The sequence below is a fragment of the Microcaecilia unicolor genome, chromosome 5 (assembly GCF_901765095.1).
Source record: "Microcaecilia unicolor chromosome 5, aMicUni1.1, whole genome shotgun sequence".
In the NCBI taxonomy this organism is placed as follows: Eukaryota; Metazoa; Chordata; class Amphibia; order Gymnophiona; family Siphonopidae; genus Microcaecilia; species Microcaecilia unicolor.
The window spans coordinates 230,671,469-230,688,397 of NC_044035.1; the positions used below are offsets into that span (position 1 = coordinate 230,671,469).

Here is a 16,929-nt window from a genome sequence, read left to right on the forward strand (position 1 = left end):
TACCTTTCCTAATAATACCCAACATTCTATTCGCTTTCCTAGCCACAGCAGCACACTGAGCTTTCTTAGTACATATACTTGGCATTTTTGTCAGTTCTTTTTGAGCTGCTGGTGGCACGTGGACTTTTGGAGAGCCCGCTGGTGAGCAGCCGCTTTAGTTGTTATATATATATATTCATATATTGTTTGGTTACCTAGAGGGGCATAATCGAACAGGGCACCCAAGTTTTCCTGAGGGTATCTTCGCAGGACGTCCTCGGGAAGGGGTGGGGAAACCCGTATTATCGAAACTAGATGGGCGTCCATCTTTCGTTTTGATAATACGATTGGGGACGCCCAAATCTTAACATTTAGGTCGACCTTAGAGATGGTCGTCCTTAGAAATGGCCGTCCCCAGAAATGGTCATCCCCGGTTTTCAGCGATAATGGAAACCGAGGACGCCCATCTCAGAAACAACCAAATCCAAGCCATTTGGTCATGAGAGGAGCCAGCATTCGTAGTGCACTGGTACCCCTGACATGCCAAGACACCAACCGGGCACCCTAGGAGGCACTGCAGTGGACTTCAGAAATTGCTCCCAGGTGCATAGCTCCCTTACCTTGGGTGCGGAGTCCCCCAACCCCCCCCCCCCCCCAAACCCACTACCCACAACTGGGAGCACCTACATGTGGGTACAGTGGGTTTCTGGTGGGTTTTGAAGGGCTCACATTTACCACCACAAGTGTAACAGGTAGGGGGGGATGGGCCTGGATCCCCCTGCCTGAAGTGCACTGCACCCACTAAAACTGCTCCAGGGACCTGCATACTGCTGTCAGGGAGCTGGGTATGACATTTGAGGCTGGCATAGAGGCTGGCAAAAAATATTTTTAAAAATTTGTTTTTAGGGTGAAAGGGGGTTAGTGACCACTTGGGGAGTAAGGGGAGGTCATCCCCGATTCCCTCCTGTGGTCATCTGTTCAGTTCGGGCACCTTTTTGAGGCTTGGTCACAAGAAAAAATGGACCAAGTAAAGTCGGCCAAGTGCTCGTCAGGGACGCCCTTCTTTTTTCCATTATCGGCCGAGGACACCATGTGTTAAGCACGCCCCAGTCCCGCCTTCGCTATGCTTCCAACACACCCCCGTGAACTTTGGTTGTCCCCGCGACGGAAAGCAGTTGAGGACGCCCAAAATCGGCTTTCGATTATGGTGATTTGGGCGACCCTGGGAGAAGGACGCCCATCTCCCAATTTGTGTCGAACGTTGGGCGCCCTTCTGTTTCGAAAATAAGCCTGCTAGTGTGTGTGGATTTGGCTTTTTATTGAGATACTGAGTGGATGTTAGCAGAATTCATTTATTTTATGTATTTTGTAGGATGTATATTTCCTCCTGAAGAAGCATATGTGAAACTCAGTACTGAGAATAGATGATCTTTAATCTGTTATTTACGTTCGAGTTTATATACACCTATGGAACAGTGGTGAAGGATTACTGCAGAGTCATAAAGTTTGCTGCATATCACTATTTTATGATTATTATTAGATCATCTTCTGGCGCTAATTTGGACATTGAGGTAAGTAACTTTGAGGCTTATTTTCAAAGCACTTAGACTTACAAAGTTACATAGAAACCTATGGAACTTTGTAAGTCTAAGTGCTTTTAAATGAGCTCCATAGTGACATATTAAGTGTCGGCAGATAAAGACCGAAACGGTCGATCCAGTCTGCCCAACAGTCACATTCATTATCAATTCAAGATTAAATCAACAATGAACGTGATATTATTTATTTGATCATGGTCTTTGTTTTGGTGTTTCTGGGGCAAAGACCGTAGAAGTCTTCCGGCTCTGTCCTTATGTTCCAACTACTGGAGTTGCCGTCAAAGCCCACTCCAGCCTATCAGAATCCATCTTGTCATTTGCAGGACACAGACTGTAAAGGTCTGCCCAGCACTGTCCTCATGTTCCAAATTACTGAAGTTTCTGTCGAAGCTCTCTCCAGCCCATACTAAACCAGATTGCTACATGCAGGACTCAGACTGTACAAGCCAGCCCAGTACTGGCCTTAGTTGATACGGCAGAATTGCCATCTAAGCACCACATGACATGCAAACACATATGCAACCCTTTAAGTTTTGCATTTTATACCAGCCATTTTCTAATTAGAGATCCTCTGTGCTCATTCCACACCTTTTTAATTCCGCCAGTTTTTTTCTCCACCACCTTCTTTGGGAGGGCATTTCAGGCATCCGTGTAAAAGAATTTTCTGACATTATTCCTAAGTCTATTAATTATAAGCGTTTGGAAACTAGCATATCAGCAAACTGTTACACATTTATGAATAGGAGGAAAAAGCTCGAGAAGCACCTCTCTTCACTATATAAGCGAATGAAAGGGCTAGGGCTTCTTCATCATCGGAAAAATCTCCCAAAATATTTATTTCAAACAATCATCAATATTAATTAAGTATTTCACTCTTCTTTTTAGGATTACAGATGTTTGACAAATATATATTGAAAACTCGAGAGGGTACTTAGCTTCTCTCGGGCTCCTCCGTGATTAGAACCGTGGTTAACGTGAGCCTCCATTTCGTCAGAGCTGCTTCAGAACCTCTGGTCTAATCTGCCAAGAGAACAAAATCGAGTCAAATAGAGCATTCCTTTTTTCAAAGCGAACATCAAACTTATTTCTTAACAGCTTACACACTCCGTTCAGACTGCCAACGGACACATGAAGGGCAGCACATAATTCAAACATGGCAGTATTTGAACATTTTCATGACGTCACACGCTGTTACAAACCCACCAATAAAACTTGACAATAGGCAGAGTTTACTTAACAGAGTACCTTGTCAAAAGTGAAGTCATAGATAAAATTATAAGGACTCAGTTCGATTTGAAAACATCAAAAAAAGTGGATCCATTCGATCTTACAATTCAATCCAGTGGGAAACATTGAATTCAACCTAAAAATCCACTGTTGTTCTTTTCTGAGAAGTCTCCAATGTAAATCTTCATTATGAAACTTATTAATCTGTTGCAACACAACCACTCTAAGAGATGCAAAAGTGTGAGTTACTTCAGTGCAGTGTACTGCTAATGGAGATGTAGTTTTCTTTGTAGTAATGACACTTTTATGTTCAGTCAGCCTCACTGACAACTGCCTTGAGGTTTGTCCAACATAAAGCAACTGACAAGGGCAGATGATACAATAAATTACGCCTCTCAACTTGCAAGTAGTGTTAACAAATAGGGTATATTTATACCCTGTTCATGGATCACAAAATTCTTTAGTTCCTTCCATGACAGGGCACATCGAACATCTACCACATTTCTTGTGTCCTTCAAAAACAGTTTCATTTTGTATGCCCATGGTACTTGTGGAACATAGTAATTCTTTCAGATTAGCCCCCCTACTATACGCAAAACGAAGTTTTGATTCAGCAAACACTGGTATTGTTTGTATGATGTTCCAGTGTCTCCGAATAATTCTTGCCACCCGAGAAGATCGCGATGTATATTTCAACACATAGGTAAACACTGATTCCTCATTTGCACTTGCCCTTATTTGTGGCTGCAGAAGAAGCTCCCTATCATTATATCTAGCTCTTCTGGAAGCATTCTTCACCACTCTCTTCGGGTAGCCTCTTTCTTCCAGTCTCTTCTGTAACTCTTTTGCTTGATTTTGAAAAATTGATCTTCTGAACAGATCCTTCGATAACGCAAAAATTGAGAAAAAGGTAAATTGTCCTTCAAGGCTCCCGGATGACAACTTGAATAATGGAGAAATGTATTTCTGTCAGTCGTCTTCTTGAATACTGACGTCTGAAACTGAATAACATTCTTTGAAATCTTTACATCCAGATAGGTAATTTCTTGCCAATTGGCAGTCTTTGTGAATTTAATCTTAGGATGACAACCATTTAGATAAACATTAAGTTGATTAAGAAGATCATCATCCCCTTCCCAAAGTAGAAAGACGTCATCAATAAAGCGCATCCAAAGCTTTATTTTATCTTGAAATGGGCACATGTAAACATACTGATCTTCAAAGTGTCTAATAAATAAATTGGCAACTGAGGGCGCCATCGTCGCACCCATGGCAACCCCCGATTGCTGTTGAAAAATCCTCCCTTTAAATTCAAAATAATTGTTTTCCATCGCTAAGGCTGCTAGCTTCACAACGAACTCTCGCAGCTCTGCGGATATCTGCAACTGTTGTGCCAAAAACCTATCGATAACTTCTAACGCTTCTTTCTGGGGAATGACAGTATACAGAGAAACTACATCAAGTGTTACTAGTTGTACATAGAAGAATGACCTGGAGGCAATGGAAAAAAGGACAGACAGGACTGAAGCTGGGGCTGGTGAAAGGATGAGAGGCAGTGGAGGGTAGATGAGGGTTATGAGTACAGGGGATGGAATTGGGGCACTAGGGACGGGGGTAGGAGACTAGGGAAAGAGATAAAAAGGGCAACAGGAGTGTTGGAGAGGAGATGAGAGGGAAATGGGAAAAGCTGGGGGGTAGATCATGGACTAGGGCAGGAGCATGCTCACTGTCAGTCCCCAAGGTCTGCAACCCAGTCTGGTTTTCAGGATTTCTCCAGTAAATATGCATAAGATCTATTTGCATACAATGGAGGCAGTGCATGCAAATAGATCTCAAGCATATTCATTGGGGAAGTCCTGAAATCCCAACTGGGTTGTTGAGCTCGCTTTTAACTTTCAAAAAGAAGACTATGATAAAATGAGAAGAACAGTGAAAAAAAAAAACAACTTAGAGGAGCAGCTGCAAAGGCCAAAAATTTACATCAGGTATGGATGCTGTTCAAAAATACCATCCTGAATGTCCAGGCCAGTTATATTCCATGAATTAAAAAAGAAAGGAAGAAAGACCAAATGACAGCTGGCATGTTTAAAAAATGAGGTGAAGGAAGCTATTAGAACTAAAAGAAACTCCTTCAGAAAATGGAAGAAGGATCTGACTGAAAATAATAAAGAATAGCAAATCACATGCAAAGCACAAATAAAGAAGGCAAAGACACTGTGAAAAAAGATTGTGTTGGAAGCAAAAACACATAGTAGAAACTTTTTTAGGTATATTAGAAGCAAGAAGCTGCAGAGAATCAGTTGGACCACTAGATGGCAAAACCATAGCGGAGAGATTAAATGAATTCATTTCTTCGGTCTTCACTGAGGAATGTTTGGGAGAGATACTGGTACCAGAAATGGTATTCAAAGCTGACGAATCAGAGAAACTGAATGAAATCTCTGCAAACCTGGAAGATGTAATAGCGCAATTTGACAAATTGAAGAGTGGCAAATCTCCTGGACCGGATAGTATTCATCCCAGCGTACTGATAGAATTGAAAAATGAACTTGCAGAACTATTGTTATTTAAAGTCAAGCATGGTACCGGAAGACTGGAGAGTGCCCAATGTAACACCAATTTTTTAAAAAAGGTTTCAGAGGTTATCCAGGAAATTATAGACCGGTGAGCCTGGTGTTAGTGCTGGGCAAAATGGTAGAGACTATTATAAAGAACAGAATTACAGTGCATATTCAAAAGTGAAGAGAAATCTTGTGTCACCAATCTACTATATTTCTTTGAAGGGGTGAACAAACATGTGGATAAAGGTGAGCTGGTTGATGTGTGTATCTGGATTTTCAAAGGACATTTGGCAAAGGAAATTGGAGAGTCATGATGTTCTATTGTGGATTAAAAACTGGTTAAAAGATAGAAAACAGAGAGTAGGGTTAAATGGTCAATATTCTCAATGGAAAAGGGTAGATAGAGGGATTCTGCAGGGGCCTGTGCTGGGATTGCTGCTTTTTAACATATTTATAAATGATCTAGAGATGGAGGTAACTAGTGAGGTAATTACATTTGCTGATGGCACAAAGTTATTCAAAGTTATTAAATCGCAACAGAATTCTGAAACATTACAACAGGACCTTACGAGACTGGGAGACTGGGCATCCAGATTGCAGATGATTTTTAATGTGAGCAAGTACAAAGTGATGCATATGGGAAAAAGGAACCTGAACTATAGCTATGTGGTGCAAGGTTCCGTATTAGGAGTAATTGACCAGGAAGGGGATCTTGGTGTGATCGTTGATGATACATTGAAACCCTCTTTTCAGTGTGCGGTGGCAGCTAAGAAAGCAAATAGAATGTTAGGTATTATTAGGAAAGGAATGGAAAACAAAAATGAGGATCTTATAATGCCTCTGTATTGCTCCATGGTGCGACCACACCTCGGATACTGTGTGCAATTCTGGTCACTGCATCTCAAAAAAGATATAAAGGAATTAGAAAAAGTACAGAGAAGGGCAATGAAAATGATTAAGGGGAAGAGACGACTTCCCTATGAGGAAAGGCTAAAGCAGCTAGGTCTCTTAAGCTTGGAGAAAAGACGGCTAACGGGAGATATGATAGAGGTCTATAAAATAATGAGTGGAGTGGAACGGGTAGACGTGAATCACTTGTTTACTCTTTCCAAAAATACTAGGACTTGGTTGCAAGCAGTGAATCTACAAAGTAGTAAATGTAAAACAAACTGGAGAAAATATTTCTTCACTCAGCATGTAATTAAACTCTGGAATTCGTTGCCGGAGAATGTGGTAAAAGCAGTTAGCTTAGCAGGGTTTAAAAAGGTTTGGATAACTTCCTAAAAGAAAAGTCCATAAGCCATTATTAAGATGGACTTGGGGTAAATCCACTGCTTATTTCTAGGATAAGCAGCTTAAAATGTACTGTTTTGGGATCTTGCCAGGTACTTGTAATCTGGATTGGAAACAAGGTGCTGGGCTTGATGGACCTTTGTCTGTCCCAGTATAACAATGCTTATAAGCACATAATTATGACATTGAGCACCCCTGGACTTCAAGGTGACAGAAAGGGAGCTTGAGGAGTAAAATCACATATGGGTGGATATAGATACAGAGAAAAAGAAACATAAAAAAAGATTATTGTCGGACAGATGTAAAAAAAGCAGTTCCTCTTAGGAGGTGGATTAGCCCCAATTGTGTGGGTGAAGGCGGACAGCACAGAGAGGTGTTGTTGAGAGAAGACAGCACGGAGAGGTGTTGCGTGGAGAGCGGACAGCACGGAGAGGTGTCGGATCGAGAGCAGACAGCACGGAGAGTTGCATGCTGACATTTGGATATATAAGGAGGAAGAAGGAAGGCAAAATGTCAGCATGCAACTATCCGTGCTGTCTGCTCTCGATCCGACACCTCTCCGTGCTGTCCGCTCTCCACTCAACACCTCTCCGTGCTGTCTTCTCTCGACTTAACACCTCTCCATGCTGTCCGCCTTCACCCACACAATTGGGGCTAATCCACCTCCTAAGAGGAACTGCTTCTGCTCACTTGCAAAAAGTAATTATTCACAGTAATTTTCAGCGGTACCAGCGGGAAAACAGTATGTCCACTGTACTACAGCTGCTGGTCTCTGTGCACCTTGCTTCACTTCTCCAACACACAACAACAATCAACAACAGTTCAGAACAGTTCAGTCTTAGAACTCGCTAACAACTTGGGATAAACCTGTGGATCAGTCTATTCCTCCTCTCCTTTCTTCTACTGCCTAGGAGTTGGAGGCATTTTCACCACCCTCGCTTGTCAGCCACCAGCACTCTGACAACCTCCCACAAAATGTTCAGACTGACCTTCTTCAGGTACTTAATCCCGCTAGTTCCATGAAGTCAGATCTCCACTAGGCATTGTCACTTAGCGGCCCCAAACCTCTGGCTTCTCTCTCTGCAGTCTCACCCATTTCCACCTTCCTTTGTCCAAAGCAAAAGAACTCCATCTGCTCCTCCCCCACTCTCCTTCGTGACATTTTCACTTTCCTCCCCTAGTTCAATCTCCTCCCACTTCATGGAGTCTTCCCCCACCCTCTCTCCCAGGTGCTGCTCCTCCTCCTGATTATCCTCCATCTCCCAATCACCCCCTGACTCTACTACCTGCTGGGAGTTGTGGTACTGTTTCTCTTGTTCCCTCCTCCCTTGCAAGTGTTACTGGGCTCTGTAGTTCTCTTCCCTTTTCATCAGTCTCCCACTCCCTTTTCCCCTCTGAGGGTTTTTCTCCTTTCCTCGCTTACTGTCACTATCAGCTCTTCTCTGCCTTCCTTCTACCTCCTCCTTACAGCGGTTAGCTTCTGAGTGACTACTGTAACCCAGATATTCAGTGCCAGTACCCGGACATGGACCAGCTTTGATTATCTGGGCTCAGTTCAGCCTGTAGCTGCAAGCAGCTTAAAAACGGCTGGACACCACATTCTGAATATTGACCCCTCTGTTCCTAGCACCCCTAACCATCATGTTGTTCCTTGCACCCCTAACCATCATGGCACACGGTAGTGATATCAGTATTTATATGTATGTTGACAACAACCAACTGATATACTCACAAGACCCTTCTGAACCATCAATTTTCTCACATTTCTGCTTGTCTTGATGCATTAACCTCCTGGTTGTCTTTTCATAAACTGAAACTTAACCCAAAAAAACCAAAGGTATCTGGTTTTCTGTAAGAAGATCCCCAGTTTTTTTTCATTCCAACTATTCTGGGCAATAGATTCCTGTCAAGGAGACAGGCTGGTACCCTTGGCATTATCCTTGATTTTCAACTTACCACCAGTCTTCATATCTCTGTTAAAAAAAAAAAAAAAGTCTTTTTCTTCTTTTGAATGATTCACTCACTCTCTGCAGCCAATTTTTGACCATAGTCTGATTCATGCTTGCATTATAAAACCAGCCAGACGTCCTTTGCATCGGCTTTACACTTTAACATCTAGCGCTTCCAAATATTACGGAGTTCTGCAATAAAGCTTTTTTTATGGGTCTAAAGATTCAGATCACATCACCACTCCACTCCACTTTTAAGAGAACACTGGCTTCTCATATCCTCAAGAATAAATTCTGATGTTGGTTTATCAGGCTTGCTCCACAGGCTATCTGCTCTACCTAGCTTCCTTGCTTGGTCTCTTAGATCAACACGTTGACATTTGCTTCTTGCTCTCCTCCCATGTCCCCTTCCTAAGGGTCAAATATAAATTGACCAGACATTCTGTCTTTTGTTTATTTGGACTCTGCACTTTGGAAATTGATACTGCCTTTCTTGAGAAATGAAAATTCCTATTGCATATTTAAGTCCATGATGCAAACCCACTTTCTATGCTCCTAAATTTAGAAGTTTAGTGAAATTTTGAGTATAAATTTAGACGCTCAGATATAGTAAATATTCAAAGAGGCCAATTTTGGAGCGTAACTCAAAGTTATGAGCATAAATCCTTTGAATATCAGGCCCATTATTTTTTTCAAGATTTAGTGTCTCTTAAAGAAAATGTGTATCATGACAGTTTTGCAGTTGCTGCGTCTCTATACTCAGTATTTCTCCATGGAGGCTGTCTTGCATTTATGAGCTAGGCACTACTGCGCTTTAGATTTTTTGACTTCTGAGGCAGGCGATGTTTGCTGAAACACAGTTCTGTGTCGTGCACTGTTCCATAATAGTGCTTCATTATAATCCTCCTGATGATAAACTGTGGTTAACAGTGCCCTTTTTGGGCCCTATGTTGTTGTTTTTCCAGTACATTTTTATATACTTTTATCTCTTGACCTTCTGGTGCCTTTCATTTGTTTTTGTTGGAAGCTCTTTTGCATAGTGCACTACGTGTAGGGGTTTTTTCTCCTTCTTTTTGTTTTACCTTACTGCTACATCAGTTTTCAAATGTCAGAATTTGCCTTATTAGAATAATTTTTGATACAACATATTATGGCATTCCAATAACTGTTGGTTATAGAAATAAGTTTTAGTGAAGTATAATAGGATGTTAATTGTGATTATGCTGCTTGATGCTTTCATAGACATGCCTGTTTTTCTTTACAGTGATCTTATAGACTTGATTATCAGTGCACCTGTCCTTGCCATTGAGATTTTAGGAGATGAGGTTGTATCTTCATGGAAAAAGTTAATGGGCCCTTCAGACCCTAGTATGGCTCGAAGCGAGTCTCCAGGCAGTATCAGAGCAAAGTTTGGCACTGATGGAACAAAAAATGCAGTTCATGGCTCTGATTCTGTTGCATCGGCTGCCCAAGTGAGTACATTGATCATTTTTTATTATTATTCTACAAGCCTGAAAGCTATCAAAGTGGTGTACATTCATATGCAATAGGTATTTTTCTGTCACTGGAGGGTTCACATTCTAAGTAAGGTCTTTCACTAAAGAAGAGCACATGTTATCATAGGATCCATTTTATTCCTATGGGCCCTGCTGCAGATAACTTGCGCTAATCTTTCGTAAAAGACTCCCTGAGTTTGTACCTGAGAGAATGGAGGGTTAAGTGAGTTGCCCAAGATCCACAAGAAGGTGCAGTGGGATTTGAATTCCCCTGGTTCTAAGCCTGCTGCTCTAACCAGTAGGCTACTCCTCCACTCCTAAAGCACAATATTCTAGAATCAGAGCTAGATGGGGGATGGCACGGGCAGCAGCCCCAGGATTCAGGCTTCTTTCCACTTTCCTGCATGGAGTATTAAGAATATAAGAACATAAACATTGCCATACTGGGACAGACCAAAGGTCCATCAAGCGCAGTATCCTGTTTCCAACAGTGGCCAATCCAGGTCACAAGTACCTGGCAAGATCCCAAAACAGCAAAACAGATTTTATGCTGCTTATCCTAGAATATGCAGTGGATTTTTCCCAAGTCCATCTTAATAATGGCTTATGGAATTTTCTTTTAGGAAATTATCTAAACCCTTTTTAAACCTTTCAAAGGTAACTGCTTTTACCACATTCTCTGGCAACGAATTCCAGAGTTTAATTACATGTTGAGTGAAGAAATTGGAATAACTAAATTTAACTTTCTTGCATTTACTGTGGGTTATACTGTGAGATATCAGAAATGAACTAATTCACCATAATCAGGCATGCCCCTCTGCTTATCAGACATATCACATGGTATAGGCTGGGCTTAGCTGTTCCCTACAGTGGCCTCTGTTGTTGGCTTGCTTGTTGCATAGCAGTTGCAATGCCATACTTTCTAGCAGCAGCAATTTCATGCTTAGGACTAGGTTTGTAGCATTCTTACTGTGGTAGCAGAAATGTGTAAAAAGTCAGCTTCCTTAAGGAAGAGAGGTGTTGGAATAAAGGGCTTCAGTTTGCACAGGCAGCAGTGGAGCTCTGCTAACAATGGTGTTGTTTTATGCACTACTATAACAAGGAATTCTCCGAGGACAAGCAGGCTGCTTGTTCTCACTGATGGGTGACGTCCACGGCAGCCCCTCCAATCGGAATCTTCACTAGCAAAGTCCTTTGCTAGCCCTTGCGCGCCGATGCGCACCGCGCATGCGCGGCCGTCTTCCCGCCCGAAACCGGCTTGTGCCGGCCAGTCTTCTTTTCTCCGCGCTCGGAACGGTTGTGTTTCCGTTTCGTGCCCCGAAAAAGTCGACCTCGCGCGTCGTTTTCGACTCGTTTTGCTTCAAAAGTGTTGGAAAAAACCTCTTTTGGCTTTTTCCCTTCCTCTAGCTCGAGTTTTTCACCCCGGTAAGTTTTCTTTCGTCGTCGGGGTAGGCCTTACTTAGGCCCCGGTCGAAATTTCCTTCCCGCTTTTTTCTGCTGGTGCCAAATTTCGCCATTTCGTCTTTCGATCTCGCCGGCGTGATTTTTCCGCCCATGACATCGAAGCCTTCCAGCGGCTTGAAGAAGTGCACCCAGTGCGCCCGGGTAATCTCGCTCACTGACAGGCACGCTTCGTGTCTTCGGTGTCTGGGGGCCGAGCACCGCCCTCAGGCCTGTAGTCTGTGTTCCCTTTTACAGAAGCGGACTCAGGTAGCGAGGTTGGCCCAGTGGAACTTTTTGTTCTCGGGCTCTTCGTCGGCATCGGCACCGGGGGTATCAAGTGCATCGACGTCTGCAGCGTCCAGACCTTCATCCTCGGCGGCCAGTGCATCGAGTGCATCGAGGCATCGACCCTCTGCATCGGCGCCGAGACATCGGGTGACTGCATCGACGTCGGTGGTACCGGGACCTCGTCTGCTGATGTCGTCGGACGGTGGTGCTTCGTCTGGAGTGCAGGTGAGGGCTGTCCACTCCCCTGCTGGTGGCGGTGAGCCTTCGGGTGGGTCTCCCCCTACCCTGAGGGCTCCTGCGGTACAGCCCCCCCGAGATCGACCCTCTTCGGTCTCGGCCCCGAGGAAGAGACGGCTGGATTCTACGTCCTCGTCGGTGCCGGGAAGCGCTGGTGACGTGCTTCGCAAAAAATCTAAGAAGCATCGACACCGGTCCCCTTCCCGTGTCGGCACCGAGAGCTCTGGGTCGCCGAGGGAGTCGGCACCCAGCAGGCATCGGCACCGAGAGGACCGCTCACCCTCTGTTCAAGAGGTGTCGATGCGCTCCACTCTGGACAGCCCGGAACAGCCTCCACGCCCGGAACAGGTTCTGACGTCGACGCCTGCATCGACTTCCATGCCTTTTTCTGCAGCCGCTCTGAACAAGAGCCTCCGGGCCGTTCTTCCAGAGATTCTGGGAGAGCTGTTGCGCCCTACCCCTCCGGTACCGGCGGTGCTTGCACCTCCGGTACCGTCGAGCATGGCGCCGGCTGGTCCATCGCCCGAGGTGAGGTCACCGGTGTCGGTTCCGCCTGCGGTACCGACTGCCGTCGCCTCCCAGGAGGGCTCCCCGACTACGTCGGCGGAGGGAGCTTCGCCGATGCGGGCGAGGGAGTCTACCTCTCGACGCCCCCATCGTGGACGTGGCTCCACGGAGTCGAGTCGGGTGCGGTTGCAGACACAGGTTCGTGAACTTGTGTCTGACACCGAGGGTGAGGCCTCGTGGGAGGAAGAGGAAGACATCAGGTATTTCTCTGATGAGGAGTCTGAAGGTCTTCCCTCTGATCCCACTCCCTCTCCTGAAAGGCAGCTTTCTCCTCCTGAGAGTCTGTCTTTCGCTTCCTTTGTCCGGGAGATGTCTACGGCCATCCCCTTCCCGGTGGTTGTGGAGGACGAGCCCAGGGCTGAAATGTTTGAGCTCCTGGACTATCCTTCTCCACCTAAGGAAGCATCCACAGTACCCATGCACCATGTCCTTAAGAAGACATTGCTGGCGAACTGGACAAAACCTCTAACTAATCCCCACATTCCCAAGAAGATCGAGTCCCAGTACCGGATCCATGGGGACCCAGAGCTGATGCGCACCCAGTTGCCTCATGACTCTGGAGTTGTGGATTTGGCCCTAAAGAAGGCTAAGAATTCTAGGGAGCATGCTTCGGCGCTCCCGGGCAAAGACTCTAGAACCTTAGACTCCTTTGGGAGGAAGGCCTACCATTCTTCTATGCTCGTGGCCAAGATTCAGTCCTACCAGCTCTACACGAGCATACATATGCGGAACAATGTGCGGCAGTTGGCGGGCTTGGTGGATGCGCTCCCCCCTGAGCAAGCCAAGCCTTTTCAGGAGGTGGTCAGGCAGCTGAAGGCGTGCAGAAAATTCCTGGCCAGAGGGGTGTATGACACCTTTGATGTTGCGTCCAGGGCCGCTGCTCAAGGTGTGGTGATGCGCAGGCTCTCATGGCTGCGTGCCTCCGACCTGGAGAACAGACTCCAGCAGCGGATTGCGGACTCGCCTTGCCGTGCGGACAATATTTTTGGAGAGAAGGTCGAACAGGTGGTAGAGCATCTCCACCAGCGGGATACCGCATTTGAAAAGTTCTCCCGCCGGCAGCCTTCAGCATCTACCTCTACAGGTAGAAGATTTTTCGGGGGAAGGAAGACTTGTCCCTACTCTTCTGGCAAGCGTAGGTACAATCCTCCTTCTCGACAGCCTGTGGCCCAGGCTAAGCCCCAGCGCGCTCGCTCTCGTCAACAGCGTGCGACTCAGCAAGGCCCCTCGGCTCCCCAGCAAAAGCAGGGGACGGGCTTTTGACTGGCTCCAGCAGAGCATAGCCGACATCCAAGTGTCAGTGCCGGGCGACCTGCCAGTCGGGGGGAGGTTGAAAGCTTTTCACCAAAGGTGGCCTCTCATAACCTCCGATCAGTGGGTTCTGCAAATAGTCCGGCAAGGATACACCCTCAATTTGGCCTCCAAACCTCCAAATTGTCCACTGGGAGCTCAGTCTTACAGCTTCCAGCACAAGCAGGTACTTGCAGAGGAACTCTCCGCCCTTCTCAGCGCCAATGCGGTCGAGCCCGTGCCATCCGGGCAGGAAGGGCTGGGATTCTATTCCAGGTACTTCCTTGTGGAAAAGAAAACAGGGGGGATGCGTCCCATCCTAGACCTAAGGGCCCTGAACAAATATCTCGTAAATGAAAAGTTCAGGATGCTTTCCCCGGGCACCCTTCTTCCCATGATTCAGGAAAACGATTGGCTATGCTCTCTGGACTTGAAGGACGCCTATACGCACATCCCGATACTGCCAGCTCACAGACAGTATCTGCGATTTCAGCTGGGCACACGTCACTTCCAGTACTGTGTGCTACCCTTTGGGCTCGCCTCTGCGCCCAGGGTGTTCACAAAGTGCCTGGCTGTAGTAGCAGCGGCACTTCGCAGACTGGGGGTACACGTGTTCCCATATCTCGACGATTGGCTGGTGAAGAACACATCCGAGGCAGGAGCCCTGCAGTCCATGCAGATGACTATTCGCCTCCTGGAGCTACTGGGGTTTGTGATAAATTACCCAAAGTCCCATCTTCTCCCAGTGCAGAAACTCGAGTTCATAGGAGCTCTGCTGGATTCTCAGACAGCTCGCGCCTACCTCCCAGAGGCGAGGGCCAGCAACTTGTTGTCCCTCGTCTCGCGGGTACGAGCGTCACAGCAGATCACAGCTCGGCAGATGTTGAGATTGCTGGGCCCCATGGCCTCCACAGTTCATGTGACTCCCATGGCCCGCCTTCACATGAGATCTGCTCAATGGACCCTAGCTTCCCAGTGGTTTCAGGCTGCTGGGGATCTAGAAGACGTGATCCACCTGTCCACGAGTTTTCTCAAATCCCTGTATTGGTGGACGATTTGGTCCAATTTGACTCTGGGACGTCCTTTCCAAATTCCTCAGCCACAAAAAGTGCTGACCACGGATGCGTCTCTCCTGGGCTGGGGAGCTCATGTCGATGGGCTTCACACCCAAGGAAGCTGGTCCCTCCAGGAACGCGATCTGCAGATCAATCTTCTGGAGCTGCGAGCGATCTGGAACGCTCTGAAGGCTTTCAGAGATCGGCTGTCCCACCAAATTATCCAAATTCAGACAGACAACCAGGTTGCCATGTATTACGTCAACAAGCAGGGGGGCACCGGATCTCGCCCCCTGTGTCAGGAAGCCGTCAGCATGTGGCTCTGGGCTCGCCGTCACAGCATGGTGCTCCAAGCCACATACCTGGCAGGCGTAAACAACAGTCTGGCCGACAGGTTGAGCAGGATTATGCAACCTCACGAGTGGTCGCTCAATTCTCGTGTAGTGCGACAGATCTTCCAGGTGTGGGGCACCCCCTTGGTGGATCTCTTCGCATCTCGAGCCAACCACAAAGTCCCTCAGTTCTGTTCCAGGCTTCAGGCCCACGGCAGACTGGCATCGGATGCCTTCCTCCTGGACTGGGGGGAGGGTCTGCTGTATGCTTATCCTCCCATACCTCTGGTGGGGAAGACTTTGTTGAAACTCAAGCAAGACCGAGGCACCATGATTCTGATTGCTCCTATTTGGCTGCGTCAGATCTGGTTCCCTCTTCTTCTGGAGTTGTCCTCCGAAGAACCGTGGAGATTGGAGTGTTTTCCGACCCTCATCACACAGGACGAAGGGGCGCTTCTGCATCCCGGCCTCCGGTCCCTGGCTCTCACGGCCTGGATGTTGAGAGCGTAGATTTTGCCTCTTTGGGTCTGTCAGAGGGTGTCTCCCGTATCTTGCTTGCTTCCAGGAAAGATTCCACTAAGAGGAGTTATTTCTTTCTGTGGAGGAGGTTTGCCGTCTGGTGTGACAGCAAGGCCCTAGATCCTCGCTCTTGTCCCACACAGACCCTGCTTGAATACCTTCTGCACTTGTCTGAGTCGGGTCTTAAGACCAACTCTGTAAGTTTTCACCTTAGTGCAATCAGTGCATACCATTACCGTGTGGAAGGTAAGCCGATCTCAGGACAGCCTTTAGTTGTTCGCTTCATGAGAGGTTTGCTTTTGTCAAAGCCCCCTGTCAAGCCTCCTACAGTGTCATGGGATCTCAATGTCGTTCTCACCCAGCTGATGAAACCTCCTTTTGAGCCACTGAACTCCTGCCATCTGAAGTACTTGACCTGGAAGGTCATTTTCTTGGTGGCAGTTACTTCAGCTCGTAGAGTCAGTGAGCTTCAGGCCCTGGTAGCCCAGGCCCCTTACACCAAATTTCATCATAACAGAGTAGTCCTCCGCACTCACCCTAAGTTTCTGCCAAAGGTTGTGTCGGAGTTCCATCTAAACCAGTCAATTGTCTTGCCAACATTCTTTCCCCGTCCTCATTCCTGCCCTGCTGAACGTCAGCTGCACACATTGGACTGCAAGAGAGCATTGGCCTTCTATTTGGAGCGGACACAGCCCAACAGACAGTCCGCCCAATTGTTTGTTTCTTTTGATCCCAATAGGAGGGGAGTGGCTGTAGGAAAACGCACCTTATCCAATTGGCTAGCAGATTGCATTTCCTTCACTTACGCCCAGGCTGGGCTGGCTCTTGAGGGTCATGTCATGGCTCATAATGTTAGAGCCATGGCAGTGTCGGTAGCCCACTTGAAGTCAGCCACTATTGAAGAGATTTGCAAAGCTGCGACGTGGTCTTCTGTCCACACATTCACATCCCATTACTGCCTGCAGCAGGATACCCGACGCGACAGTCGGTTCGGGCAGTCAGTTCTTCAGAACCTGTTTGGGCTTTAGGATCCAACTCCACCCCCCGAGGGCCCGGTTTATTCTGTTCCAGGCTGCACTCTCAGTTAGTTGGTAA

General features: G+C 46.7%; 1 protein-coding gene across 2 annotated transcripts in view; it reads left to right on the forward strand.

Moving 5' to 3' along the window:
* The window catches only part of NME7 (NME/NM23 family member 7), a 525,560-nt gene that overhangs the window by 245,245 nt on the left and 263,386 nt on the right, over positions 1–16,929 (forward strand). For both annotated transcript variants that reach the window (XM_030203850.1, XM_030203849.1), the window contains exon 6: positions 9,872–10,079. In XM_030203850.1, coding sequence (XP_030059710.1) covers positions 9,872–10,079 — 208 coding nt within the window. The remainder of the gene's footprint in view (positions 1–9,871; positions 10,080–16,929) is intronic.